Source organism: Nothoprocta perdicaria, unplaced genomic scaffold (assembly GCF_003342845.1).
Source record: "Nothoprocta perdicaria isolate Ctin4 unplaced genomic scaffold, notPer1 scaffold_206, whole genome shotgun sequence".
Taxonomy (NCBI): Eukaryota; Metazoa; Chordata; class Aves; order Tinamiformes; family Tinamidae; genus Nothoprocta; species Nothoprocta perdicaria.
In genome coordinates, this window is record NW_020455272.1 from 938,808 (window position 1) to 953,433 (window position 14,626).

Consider the following 14,626-nt stretch of genomic DNA (forward strand, 5'->3'; position numbering starts at 1 on the left):
TGTTTCTCCGCCCTCTTTCCAGGATTACGACCTGTGTATCACCTGCTATAACACTAAGAACCACGACCACAAGATGGAGAAGCTGGGCCTCGGGCTGGACGACGAGAGCAACAACCAGCAGACGGCTACCACGCAGAGCCCCGGCGACTCGCGCCGCCTGAGCATTCAGCGCTGCATCCAGTCCCTGGTGCACGCCTGCCAGTGCCGCAACGCCAACTGCTCGCTGCCCTCTTGTCAGAAGATGAAGCGGGTCGTGCAGCACACCAAGGGCTGCAAGCGCAAGACCAACGGCGGGTGCCCCATCTGCAAGCAGCTCATTGCCCTTTGCTGCTACCACGCGAAGCACTGCCAGGAGAACAAGTGCCCCGTGCCCTTCTGCCTCAACATCAAACACAAGCTCCGCCAGCAGCAGCTCCAGCACCGCCTGCAGCAGGCACAGATGCTGCGCAGGCGCATGGCGAGCATGCAGCGCACCGGCGTGGTGGGCCAGCAGCAGGGCTTGCCCTCACCCACGCCGGCCACGCCGACCACCCCCACGGGCCAGCAGCCCACGACGCCGCAGACGCCGCAGCCGCAGCCCCCGCCTCAGCCGGTGCCGCCGCCGCAGCCCGCGCCTCCCAACAACATGGCGCCCTACGCCATGCAGAGGACTCAGCCCCCCGGCGCCGTGTCCCAGGGAAAGGCAGGCGGCCAGGTGACTCCACCGACGCCGCCCCAGCCGCCTCAGCCGCCCGTTCAGGGCCCTCCTCCGGCGGCAGTGGAGATGGCCATGCAGATCCAGCGGGCAGCAGAGACCCAGCGACAGATGGCACAGGTGCAGATTTTCCAGAGGCCCATCCAGCACCAGATGCCCCAGATGCCGCCAATGGGAATGAACCCCCCGCAGATAGCGAGAGGCCCCGGCGGTCACATAGATCAAGGAATGGGGCCCGCAGGCATGCAGCAGCAGCCGCCGTGGGTGCAAGGAGGGCTGCCCCAACCGCAGCAGCTGCAGCCGGGAATGCAGCGGCCGTCCATGATGTCGGTGGCGCAGCCGGGGCAGCCCATGAACATGGCGCCGCAGCCGGGGATGGGTCAGGTGCCCGGCGCGGCCCAGCCCAAGCAGCCCCCTCTGCCCCAGGCGGCCTTACAGAACCTCCTGCGGACTCTCAGGTCTCCCAGCTCGCCCATGCAGCAGCAGCAGGTGCTTAACATCCTTCACTCCAACCCCCAGCTGCTGGCGGCGTTCATCAAGCAGCGAGCGGCCAAGTACGCGGGCTCGCAGAACGCCCAGGGGATGCCGGCGCAGGGCGGCATGGCGCAGGGGCAGCCGGGCCTGCAGGCGCAGCAGGCCATGCAGGGGCAGCAGGGAGGGGTGCACGCCAACGCCGCCATGCAGAACATGAGCCCCATGCAGGCGGGCGTGCAGAGGCCCAGCCTGCCGCCGCAGCAGCCGCCGCAGCAGCCGCCGCAGGCCATGGCTGCCATGAACCCGCAGGCGCAGCAGATGAACATGAACCACTCGGGGATGGCGCCGCAGTTCCGAGACCTGCTCATGAGGCGGCACCAGATGATGGAGCAGCAGCGCCACCAGCAGCAGCAGCAGCAGCAGCAAGGCGCGGGCCCGGCGCTGGGGCCCGCCATGGCCAACCACAACCAGTTCCAGCAGCCCCAGGGCGTGGGCTACCCGCAGCAGCAGCAGCAGCAGCAGCAGCGCATGCAGCACCACATGCAGCAGCTGCAGCAAGGCGGCATGGGACAGATGGGCCAGCTCCCGCAGGCCATGAGCGCGGAGGCGGGAGCCAGCCTGCAGCAGGCCTTCCAGCAGCGGCTGCTTCAGCAGCAGATGGGCTCCCCGGCGCAGCCCAACCCCATGAGCCCCCAGCAGCACATGCTGCCCGGGCAGGCGCAGTCCCCGCACCTGCAGGGCCAGCAGCTCCCCGCCGCGCTCAGCAACCAGGTGCGCTCCCCGCAGCCCGTCCCCTCGCCACGGCCCCAGTCGCAGCCCCCCCACTCGAGCCCCTCGCCCCGGATGCAGCCGCAGCCTTCTCCGCACCACGTCTCCCCGCAGACCAGCTCCCCGCACCCGGGCCTGGTCGCTGCCCAGGCGAACGCCATGGATCAAGGGCACTTTGCCAGCCCGGACCAGAGCGCCATGCTCTCCCAGCTCGCCAGCAACCCCGGCATGGCGGCCCTCCATGGTACAAGCGCCACGGAACTGGGGCTCAGCTCCGACAACTCAGACTTGAATTCAAACCTTTCACAGAGTACACTAGACATACACTAGACACGTTGTAGCATTTTGGGAGCAAAAAAAAAARRAAAAAAAGAAAAAAAAACTTATTTTCTCAAGACTTTTTGTACTGAAGACAAATTTTTTTGAATCTTTCTTAGCTAAACCAACATTTTTCCCTGGAACACATCTGAACTCTGCAGTAGTAGTTTGTGGTTTTAAAAGCAAACCAACGATGAACCTGAGGGACAGTAGAGTACAAAGAATATATTTTTGTTATGGCTGGAATCATAACCAGTCCTTTTTCTTTTTTTTTTTTTTTTTTTTTTTGTTTTTTTTTTTTTTTCCTCGCGTGTGTGCGTTGGAGAGGTCGGGGAACGAGGGCAGTCCTTGGGCCGTTCACCAAAGGACACCCTGCTCGTGCCTCCCGATAGTTTTATTTTTGTTTTTCTTTTTTTTTTTTTTTGTTTTTTTTTAAATTAATGAAAATATGTAATATTGATAGTTATTATTTACTGAGGCAGAAGGTAAACATTTTCCCTATTCTGGTTTTTCTTCATGTCACTGCAAAAAAAAAAAAAAAAGGAAAAAAGAAAAAAAAACAACCTACAGGAGAACATTTTCTTAAAGCCGGAGGACAAAAGGGGTTAATGTTGCTTTAAAAATACATTACATATATAAATATATATATATTAAAGTAAATACCAATCTTTTCCTCTATGGTTGGAAATATGTCAATTCTTTGAAAAATGTAAAAATATTAAATAACTCAGCCCCCTCCTGAAGTCTACTTTTGTCCTCCAAGAATTTTCTATACAAGAGTCTGAGCTTAAAAAAACTTCAAGTATTAAAATAATTTGTACATGTAGAGAGAAGACAACATTTTTGCAAATAACAGGGGCAGCTGCCAAATGGATGTAGTATATATATTGTGGTTTCTGTTTTCTTGAAAGAATTTTTTTCGTTATTTTTACATCTAACAGGAAAAAAATAAAAAAGAGGGTAAGAAACAATTCCGAGGGGATGATTTTAACCTGCGAAAAAGTCCCTGGGGTTTCTTCTTTATGCTTGCTTTCTCTCCCRTGCCCCTTTTCCACCCTCTTCCACTTTCTGTAAAACTTGAAAATAGAAAGCAAAAAACCCTCAAATGTTGTAAATCATGCAATTAAAGTTGATTACTTATAAATATGAACTTTCGATCACTGTATAGACTGTTAAAAATTGATTTCTTATTACCTATTGTTAAATAAACTGTGTGAGACAGACAGCCTGGTTTTAATGTTTCCCTTCTCTCCCCCATGTGTTGCTTGTGCTCAAAATGGAGGCGGCAGTTGCGGACCTTAGACTGCTGTGTTTGCTACTGAGCCATTGGAGAGCTATTTAATGCATATGATTGTTTAAAAATGCAAATATATAAGAAGGGGAGTGGAGTAATAGTTTTGTGAGCGGATACTTTGGTACCACTCGGTGTCTGTTCCCGGCACGTCTCTTGCCAGAGAAATGGGGGCGGCCTCGCCGTTGTTCCCAGGCCTCCTGGAGCAGCTCCTGCTCCACGGGCTGGTTCTGCGTTCTGAAGCGAGCACTGGTGTTTGGTGTGCGATATTAAGAAGCTCCTGTTGCGCTTGGGAGGTGCTGGAAAGCCATCGGCACCCAAGCACGAGCATGTTCCTGAGAGGTGAGCTTGTGGGGACGCGGTGTTGAGGCAGCTCGTGGGGTCCTGCTGGGATGCGACCCGCTTGGCGGGTTCCCTCCCGTGAGGCAGAGGCCGAGGCTAAGCCTGTGGGATGGCATGCGGGTCGCTGTCTCAAAGGCAAACACTAAGTTTGGGAGCTCCTGAACGAGTGCTGCTTGTGTGCGTAGTCGGGCCGGTTGTGTGGGCTGCTACGTGCACATGGAGCTCACAGAATACAGACTGATTGGGGTTGGGAGGGACCTGTGGAGATCACCTAGTCCAACCCCCTGCTCCAGCAGGGACACCCAGGGCACAGGGCGGCCTCCAGGTGGATTTGGAAGATCTCCAGAGAAGGAGACTYCACAGCCTCCCTGGGCAGCCTGTGCCAGGGCGCTGGCACCCTCACAGGAAAGAAGTTAACCTGTCGCCTCAGAGCCTGCCGCCTGTTCTGTGCTCTGGCTAGGCAGGGAATGTGCAGTAGGCTTCCCAAAATACAGTCTCACTGGGGAGGGGGTTGTGTGTGTGTGTGTGTGTGTATGAGGGTAGGCACCTATGAAGTGCCCAGCTTGCTCTGCACGGTAAGTCCCAGGTGTGACCAGAGCACAACATGTATGACCAGCAGCAGTGCTCTGAGCATGAGGATGTTCCCAAATCCCAGAAAACAGCCGAATGGGAGCAAGCTGCCCTCAGGAAATGGCTGGTGTGGGGGACAGGAGAAAAGCTGGCTGGCTGGGTGGTAGCCCTACCCAAGTGCCAAATGTATTGTGAGGTGACTGGGTGTTCAAAGCTGTCCAACCAGAGTACTTGATCCTTAAGTATAAACACAGTTGCRAAAAAAGGATCTCGCACAGCAGTATAAGCTGGGAATAAAAGGTTTATTCATTAGCAAACAGCCCTTAGCAAGATGCAAGGAAGTTCCAGGGAGGCTTAAGGAAGGCAGCCTGGGGCTTCAGCATCCTCCCTTCGTTGGTGCTGGTACTGCTCACCTCCACGTGGCACACACTAACTCCATGCTACGCCTGGAGTTGCTTCCTTGGGCTTGGGAGAGACGGCTGTTGATCTGCTCAGCAGGGGAATGGAAAGCAAAAAGCTTCATGTTGATGTCAGGGCAGCAGTTTGGCAGAGTTCTTYGTGTCAAACGGGAGTTCGTCGCCCCATTCCTCTTCCTTCTACCCCACCCAAACAAGGGCTAGTTTCACCTTCAGCCCTGGAGGTTCTCTGGCCTTGTTAAGTTGCTGTGGATGATCATTAGTTGTGGATTTGCATGGGGTTCCCTATCCCCTGCTGCTCCTTTCCCAAATTTCCCTGATTCCGGGGCAGAAGCTGAAGCTGCCAGTTGGGAGAGGGCTGCAGTTAATAGGGAGAGTGGTAGGACTTAGCAGAACAACAAAAATAAAAGCATGTTACCTGCATCAGCACAGTGTGCACCAAGAGGGTAACAGCACCTCTTAGAGGGTGGTTAGCAGGCGGTGGGCTCACTTCCCCCCTATTTGTTACACGCAGACTATGGTTACAAAGAGAAGTAGCCGCATACACAAAGCTGAGAACTTACTGTTGGTCTAGTTTCCCGTCTAATCTAGCTGAATTATTGTTAATATAAAATTTGACTATAAGCATTACTATCGCTATACAATTAAATGATACACACAAACTCTCTAATACAGGAGTATTAGGAGTATTAGAATCTGTTAGGATGTCAGGGGAATAGGTGTCAAACACCTTGCTGAAGCCAAGATAAACAACATTTTTCTGCTCTCTCGTCATCTACTCAGCCTGTTGGTTCGCTGTAGAAAGCTATTAGGTTGGTCAGGCATGATTTCCACTTCATAAATTCAGGCACACTACTACTTCTGATCACCTTCTTGTCCTTAATGTACTTGGACACGGTTTTCAGGAGGATTTGCACTATCACTTTCCCAGGAAATGGGGTCAGGGTGACCAGCTTCTAGTTCCTCAACTCATCCTCTTGGTCCTGTTGAGGACAGGAATGGAATTCGCTGTCTTCCAGGTCCCAGGAGTCTTCCTCCCAGTGCAGTCTTTCCAAGATGATCAGAAATGGCATTCCAGTGACATTGGCCGGCTCCCTTGGCACTCATGAGCGCATCCCCTCAGGGCCAATGGATTTGCTAATGTTTGGTTGGCCTAAGTTCCCTAACCTGATCCAAAGATTCCTCTCTTCAGACCTTCCCACTGCTCTCAGGGTGAATCCTGAAGYCCAATCTTACCAATAAAGACCAGGGCAGAGGAGGCAGCCTGTGCTTTGACCATTTCCCATGTACTTTGTCATGACATCCCCTGCCCTATTCAAAAGTGACTCATTTTCCCTAGTTTTCCTACCAGTACACATGCAGAATCCCTCCTTGTTACTGTTCATGTCCCTCACCAGTTCGAACTACCAATGGACTGTCCTAACCTCTTCCCTGCATGCTCAAACAGTGTCTTTACACTCCTCCTGGGTCACCTGTCCCCACTTCCCTCTCTGTATGCCTCCTTTWCATATTTGAGCTTTGCTTGTTCCCCTCTGCAGGGCTCCTGCCACTTCTGCTTGACTTTCTGCAGGTCAGTGTGGACATTATCGAACCTGGAGGGGCTGATCCTAGAAAACTCACCAGGTATCCGGGACCGCTCTTTTCTCTCCAGGGAATCCCTGAGATTCTTCCAAGCAGTTTCCTCAATGCTCTCCTGAAGTCCAGGGTGGTGATCCTGCATTTTGCTTTGTTCCTTCCTCTCAGGATCCTGAATTCCTCCATCTCGTGGCTACTGCATCTAAACCTGATGCTACTCTTTGCATTCCCAAGCTTTTTCTTTTTTATTTCTTCCTTCCTTTTCCTTTTCCTTTTCCTTTTCCTTTTCCTTTTCCTTTTCCTTTTCCTTTTCCTTTTCCTTTTCCTTTTCCTTTTCCTTTTCCTTTTCCTTTTCCTTTTCCTTTTCCTTTTCCTTTTCCTTTTCCTTTTCCTTTTCCTTTTTTCTTCCTCTGGGACTACACAGAGAGCATCTCTCTTTGTCAGCTCCTCAATTCCCTGTGTCAGGAAATCACTACCAATGTACCCCTGAAGCCTCCTGGGTTGCTCATGCCCTCCTGTGTATTCCCTTCTGCAAATGTCAGGGTTGTTCAAGTCCCCCATGAGGACAAGGACCTATCTGGCCCATGAGGCTTCCTGGAAGCGCATGAGGCTTCTTCCAGGAGTGGCCTGTGCTCCAGCTGGCGTTGGGGGATTGTGCCCTGCTGCGTGTTACCTCGTTGCTGAGGACGTTGGCCTCSTTCTGCACACCTTTCTGCACAAACTGCTGTGTCCAGGCCTCGGAGCTCCACTCGAGACATCTCCCTTAGCACCTGCTGTCTGTTAGTTATAACAGCATGTGTAACAGTTACTGTTACACCACACAGTTGTGCCTAATCTAAAACATCGCAGGTAGCATTCCCCTGATCATCAGATACCTGTTACAGCTAAAAGGTAGCTCCAGACACACCAAGACACATCCAGGCAAAACCTGCCGCTTGGGAATTGGGTTGTTCACATAAGGCAGAACTTGGAGCCTGTTGCAAGYGCTGGCAGCACCGTGACAAGGCCAGGGGACATGTCACGACAGTTGACAGGCATTCTAGATGCTGGTTCCTTTTCTAATGCTTCTTCTGATCCTTCTCTGACACCCGCTCAGTTCTTCTGCAAGAAGCTTGACCTCCCATTTCCAAGACAGTCTTTTTCTATCTGCACAGCCCATGTCACTGGTCGTGCTGCTCCCAGCTCTGATTAAACTCAAGGTCCCTCTCACAGCCTTTTTAGAAAGGGACCTGTCCTGCAGCAGGCCTCCTGCTGGAAGAAAGCAGTGGTCAAAAGGGTCTGCTCCCAGTAACAGATTCTGCCCAAGCAGGAGAAGTGGCCTTCCACCCTAAAACAGGCAAGGAGCAATGCACACAGTGRCCTCGGCCACAGCCTCTCCTGAGTTGCTGTTGGGAGGCCCCTGGGCTGCAACCTCAGCCTTGRCTGATATGCCATGCACATGGCCACATTGCCTGACTCCGTCTAGAACTTTGTTTAGAAAAATTGGGGTGTTGACGATTTGCTTATGTTGCCTTAAATGCACTCCCTTGAAACAGGGTCCTGGTTGTAACCCCCCGGCAGGAATCATGCACACCACGGATGCGTGAGAGGGAAACCTGYTCTGTAACTGGTGCTGTGGGTCACTCGTGGGCTGTGAGCCACAGCTCCTGCTGTTGTTCCTTGCTCGAGAGATTTAAGGAAGATGGAGGTACCAACTTGGAAGTTCTTCCAAGCTCCTGGCAAAGCTGMGTCCACTCAAACTGCTTTTTCGCTATTAGTTTGCAGTTCTGCTGAGACCTGGTGCACCTGGGGAGTGGAGAGCCATGAGGGCCACAGCCATGAGCTCTGTCACTCGAAGTTTTGCCTCTCCCATGCACCTGCTGTCCCCAGGGCAAACAGGAATGGGCGGGGAGTGACAGTGGCGTTACAAAGCGAGTGCACTTTGCCAGCCCCAGCTCCTGCCTGAGAGAGCACAGCTCCTGCTCTCAGAGTTTAAAGGATATCCTGCAGAGATGCTGGTTCTTCTGTTGCAAAGACCATGTTGTGGAGTGTTAGAAGTGTGTGACCTGCCTAATAAAATGTCTCCTCCTTGCTCACACCACAGTCCCTGCCTGACTTCAGCAAACGCGCCCTCCTTCTGCCTTCATTTTCCACTGCATTAGGGTACGTCACACCAGGGTATGTCACACCCTGTGCACAGTATRTAGTCCAGCAGGGACCTCTATAGCCTTATGGAGCTTTTTGTGCTGCTGCAGCTCTGCACTGYGTGACCAAGGCATTTCACTTCCCCATTAGGCTTGGCCAGTTTCCTATTACAAAAGCTCGTAACTGTTTTTTCTGCATCTTAGTGGGCTTGATAGCAGGGAACTGGATGTTTCTTCCAAAACAAATCTCTGTTCAGCACTGCAATAGGTTGGGTAGATACAACTGGGAGRCTTATTTCCAGGGTGATTTTTGTTTGTTTGTTTTCTCCCTTTTTCCTTATCAAATAAGATGTGAAGACTGGAGTGTGGCATCAAAAGGTGCTTGCAATACAATGTGTCCCTGGGAAGTGAGGCTTTGGGATTCAAAGGATAGCTCTCCAGGCCTGTTAACTGGAAGCCTGAGTAGTCTAAGGGCTGAGGAAGGGCATGGATCTAAGGACAGAGGCGCTGGCGTGGCTTGACTCAGTAGCTGGACCAGAGCTGCCAAGGGAGGTTAGAACCCCAAAAACATGAGTTTAAAAATGACAGATCTCAGGCATTCTTCCATTTATTTGCTGTTTTCTCAGTCCAAGCTTGCACTGCAGGATTTCAAACCTCCTTTCTATTATCCATCTCCCCAGTGYTATCACAGTGAGAAAGGGTCCTTGCCCATGATGTGGGAAAATATATCTAAAATGGGGTTTCCACTTTGGTAAACTGCATTTAGGGTGACAGGTCAGATGGACATCATGACTTCTCTTCTTCTGCTGTTACTGGTCTTCCTGGTCTTCCCTGCTACCATTTCTGCTGGGGAAGGAGCCAGGCAAGACATCACGGTGCCCCACATCTTCCTAAACTTGCAGAAGAATCTGAGAAGGAGCATAGCTCAGCACTCAAAATGCAGCTTTTGCTCCACACTGGAATAAGGTAAGTACTTAAAACTAAGTCGTCTATCTTCCAGACAATTCAGTCTTTTGTCCCCTTCTCAGTAGTGAGTCCTGGGATTTGCTGAACCTAAAATGTCTCCTTGTACAAGTGAGAGACCCGGGGCGTATTCTTCTCTGTCATCATGGCAAGTCTCTGTAATTGATACAGATCTAGGGATAAGACAGAGCTCAGGCTTTGCTGCCAATGTGCTGCCCACTACAAAATTGGTTAAATCAGCTTTTCTCATGAAATAGAACAATTTTTCAAAACTTTGACAGGCCATAGCAGTGTCAAAAAAAMCCCTCTCAGTTAAAGGAGAGCTCCAGTTCTCCATCTTCCAGCTAAAAAAAGGTAAAGATTATTGGTGTTTAGTATATCCTTTACATACAACRGGGATAGGAGTTTAGAAACATGGGATGATGATTCCATGGAGTTGAAGATTTACCCTACRAGTTGGAGACTTACCCTATGTACAAATATTCTCTTTACTCTTTTTTTTTTCTTCATATGTTGAATCCTGTCAACACATACTGACAGGCTTAGCATGGCAGGAGAACATCATGAAAGGACAGGTAACTTAGCTCCTGTGCCTTTAGTTGGGTGGCTTGTTGGCCCTCATGTTGGACTCCACCTTCATTTGCTCATCACACAAACTGTTTAATAGCTGTATTTATTACATATTTATTACATAGTATGATTTAATTAGTAGTTACTGAAAATATACAGGAATTGAAATGTAACATTAAGAATGACCTAACAAGGGTTTCCTGTGTGTTCTACAGTCTGTAAGAGAGAACTTGAAAGCAGTGGCYTCAGTCTTGGCTTCAATCTTCCCTGCGGCCAAGTAGGCTGCTATGSGGTTGAGTCCTCGCTTGTGGGAACAACTAGGGAGCTGCCTTATGGCACTTGGAAAGTAAGATGCTGCCAGCGGATCCTGAATCAAGGAGGGAGACACCTGCTCTTTCCATGTCAGAAGTTTGGGTCAGTTTGGAGGTTGTTATTTTTTTTAGCTTAGGTTGTTATTTTTGTGTGTGTGTGTATTTATGGACCTSCTGCAATACATGAAAGCTTTCCAAGAACTCTATTATTTGTAGGCAGGTGCAAGGGTCACACATAAGAGACCACCTGAAACATTCATGACAGCACTSTCGCCTCCCTCTCTCCGAGGACCAAGACAATTTGTGCTGCCCTGGGCCCCAGGATGGTGGTGGTCAGGGAATGACATAGGCGTTTACTTCCCTGGTTCAGAATGAGGGGTAAAAAATGGCCGGTTTGGGGTTGTCCTGGGCCTCCTGGTCCCTGAGCACAGCGGGGTGTCAGGGAGACCCCTCGGAGGCGACTCGCAGCCCAAGGCAGCACGGGACGCTGCCCTCCCGCCCTGGCAGCCTCCCTCTCCATCCACATGGTGCCGATAACCATGCTCCATGCTGCAGAGCCTGGCCCTCGCCTCAAGGGTGGCGGCCATTGCCCGCGGAGCACTGGGGGCAGCGGCCATTGCCAGTGGACCGTTGGAGGTGGTGGCCGTTGCCCACAGAGCACTGGGGGTGGCGGCCATTGCCCGCGGAGCACTGGGGGCAGCGGCCATTGCCAGTGGGCCACTGGAGGTGGCGGCCGTTGCCTGCAGAGCACTGAGGGCGGCGGCCGTTGCCCGCGGAGCATTGGGAGCAGTGGCCGTTGCCCGCGGAGCGTTGGGAGTGGCGGCCGTTGCCCGCGGAGCGTTGGGGGCGGCGGCCGTTGCCCGCGGAGCATTAGGTGACGCCGCGCGCTGCTGAGGGAGCCGTGCGCCTCCCCGACACCTCTGCTCCCCAGCGGAAACGTCCCCACGTCTCCCCTGGACGGCGTGTGCACTGTACATATTAATGTACAGTACTTCATGTACTGTGCATGTTAATCAGGTGTTCRTTTTGCCCTCCCTTCTATTGTGGGACAGGATAAACCAAACTTGTTCAGATCAAAGAGCTTGGGGAACCCCGTTTAAGCGCCCTCTACACTRAGGGGCCACCTGGCCCTCTCAGACCTGGCAGCAAGTCACAGAATCACAGACTGGTTGAGGTTGGAAGGGACCTCTAGAGATCATCTAGTCCAACCCCCTGCTCCAGCAGGGACACCCAGAGCAYGGGGCACAGGGCGGCATCCAGGTGGCTTTGGAAGATCTCCAGAGAAGGAGACTCCACAGCCTCCCTGGGCAGCCGGTGCCAGCGCTCTGGCAYCCTCACAGTGAAGAAGTTCCTCCTCACATGGAGATGGAACTGTCCGTGTTGCAACTTGCACCCATTACCCCTTGTCCTGTCACTGGCCACCAATGAGATGAGCTTGTCCCCTTCCTCCCTACGTTCCYCCTTCATGAACTTATGCATGTTAATCAGATCCCCTCTCAGCCTTCTCTTCTCCAAGCTAAACAGGCCCAACTCACTCAATCTCTCCTTGTACAAGAGATGCTCCACTCCCTTAATCATCTTCATTGCCCTCCGCTGGACCCTCTCTAGAAGCTCCGCATCCCTCTTGGACTGCGACATTGGTAACATTACAAATAATGTCACATAATAAAGTTTTTCTCATTAAAGAAAATATAGTCCTTAATCCAATTTTCATTTTATTAAAGAGAAATTATTTAAATAATTTCATTTATCGAAAATATTTAATAAAAACAACAACAAAAAACACATTAAAAAGCCATGACCTGGGGACTGCTTTAGGCTATGCTGTGTTAACATAATACTCGGTTTTGCTTCAGCTTCCAGGAGGCTTGAGCCAGCCTGTCTGAGACCCAGGGGAACTGGCCTGTTTTTTGAGCTCCAGGAAGCAGGGGATACACATTGGCAACAGCACATAATACGATGCAAGAAAGATTGTTGCAATAGAAAGATTTAATGAACRCTTAATTTGGTATCTGTATATTTCCTGGAAACACCTTTGTTGCCTGTCCATACAGTACCCTGTCTGTAGCAGCATTTGCAAGAGTATTTGCAATACCTGCGTTCTTTATAATTTATTTGTGTATCAATAAATTGGTTAAGTATTTTAAAAGCAATATTCTGTTTCTTAACAGCTCTGGAGGATTGTCTGAGAGATGGAACGTGGAGGATCACAGACATTGCTGAAATCTGCCAATCGAGTTGCATGTGGAAGGATTTGGGAGGTCCCTGCCACCCCGCTAATTAAGATATTGCCACAGTCACTACTCAGAACAGTGTGTCTGGTTAGTGCTGATAACGACTCTTCTTTGCTAAAAGAGCTACAGACAGTGGCTTCATTGTAGAGCCTTTGGACTATCTTAAACAGCAGTCCTTGTAGGTCTGCAACACACATAAGACTTGAACTAAGCCAAGATTTTCTGGCTACTTGACTTGAGGCTACAGTTGTCTCTTTGCTATATGCGCAAGGYAGGAACTGTGCATGTTTCACACATTGTTTAGCTACTCACTACAAAATCTGTACACAGTAGGAATGTTCAATACAGACATTTATTTATCTACTTTTTACAGTGTGAACAGAATGAAGATGATAATAACAGCAAAAGGAGTAGAATGGAAAGTAAAATTGACTCCAGGGAACCTAGCTACTTCTTAGAAGGTAATGAGTGGCAGAAACACACTGAGARACATTTGCTTCTTGCTTGTTCTTGACAGCGAGCTGGGATGAGGGAGGTTGCTAGCAACAAGGCTAAAACCAGAGTAGTTTTCTGGGTGGGGGGGAAAGCCAAGGGGGACAGAAGCTATATAAAGAAACTATGATATAGCATACAAAATTTAAAATGAATGGCATAGCACAGTAAACACTTTGAGAGCTCTGTTGTGTAGCGAATGCTTTCTTTGCTAAATAAAATATCTATTTATGTATGAAATCTCTGAAATCGATCATTTGAGGACACAGGGAGCAGCATAATTAACACAACTACACAAGTTACCACGTGGTGCTTTAACACAACAGCTTTGGCACTGCTCCGGACTTCCATTTCCTAATGCAGACACRAGTGCCACTGCAGGGGCACTAAACATGCAGATCTACCGAGGGGCAGAAAACGACACGAGTCCAGCTGCCTGCTYGGAACATTGTCCAAAAAGCAGATTCGCCGCCCCGTGTGCAGGGAGCTGATCCTCWCACTAGCAGGAGCGGCGTTTGCTCCTTTATTTCGGAGCTGCTCAAGCTCAAGTGCTTGGTGGATTCCCATAAATCGATGACACACTCCCCGCTTTCCAAACTGTATTTATGCACTCGATAACTCCCCGGATACATCCCTCTTTACAGTGATTAGTTAGTAATTTACATGCAATTAGTGTTGTTTGTTCCTCCTGTCCCCTGTTACGCATGCTGTGGGGAAGGGTCTTCACCAAGGCAAGGATCTTGGGCATGATTTTTAGTATTATAATACTAAGGGCATTATTTTTAGCATTATAATGAAGATAGTTCAGTTAAGGATCTGTGGAACTTGAGTTTTCCTGCCAAGTTTGCAATGTGGAAAAAACATTGTGATTTTAATGAGCAGCTCCCAGTTGTCCTTGGCTAAGGAATGCTGTCTGCTCCCCTGATRAGTTTCCTCCCATCCCATCCTAGCAAGATACAGGGAACATCTGTCCTCCTTAAGTTTTAAACAAGGTGAACATAATTCCTCCTGATCCTCCAACCCAACTCATCCCACAACAGCGGGAGCAGAGACCTGAGGCAAAACGTGAGCAGCCTGATGCACTGCCCCGCTCCCTCTAATCTAGAGACATTTGCAACAAAAAACAGGTCAAAACTAAAATGAGCCCAAAGCGGTTTGGGCACCGCGTGTTGGGGGCGAAATTAAGTTAAACATAACTTAAATAATACAAYTTATACCAAAGGGACGGGGGAGGGGAGGGGGGAGGAGGAGCCGCCATAGCCGCCTCAGCCAGGCAGGGCGCCGAACTACAACTCCCGTGGTGCTCCGCGGCGAGCGCGTCGGGAACAAGCCCCGCGCCCATTGGCTCCTGCCTCCCGCCACTCAGCCGCGCGGCTGGCGGGGGGAGCTCCCCGCGCGCGAGGCGGTGACGGCGTCGCGGGAGCCATGGAGCAGGAGCGCGAGGTGAGGGGCGCCGCGCCGCGCGGGCCGGGCCGGGCCGGGCCG

General features: G+C 50.9%; 2 protein-coding genes across 2 annotated transcripts in view; both read left to right on the top strand.

Moving 5' to 3' along the window:
* The window catches only part of EP300 (E1A binding protein p300), a 60,130-nt gene extending 57,609 nt beyond the window's left edge, over positions 1–2,521 (top strand). Inside the window, exon 31 of the mRNA XM_026038269.1 lies at positions 23–2,521. Coding sequence (XP_025894054.1) covers positions 23–2,266 — 2,244 coding nt within the window. The 3' untranslated portion in view covers positions 2,267–2,521. The remainder of the gene's footprint in view (positions 1–22) is intronic.
* Positions 2,522–14,566: 12,045 nt separating this feature from the next.
* The window catches only part of L3MBTL2 (L3MBTL2, polycomb repressive complex 1 subunit), a 13,844-nt gene continuing 13,784 nt past the window's right edge, over positions 14,567–14,626 (top strand). The window contains exon 1 of the mRNA XM_026038277.1: positions 14,567–14,584. Coding sequence (XP_025894062.1) covers positions 14,567–14,584 — 18 coding nt within the window. The remainder of the gene's footprint in view (positions 14,585–14,626) is intronic.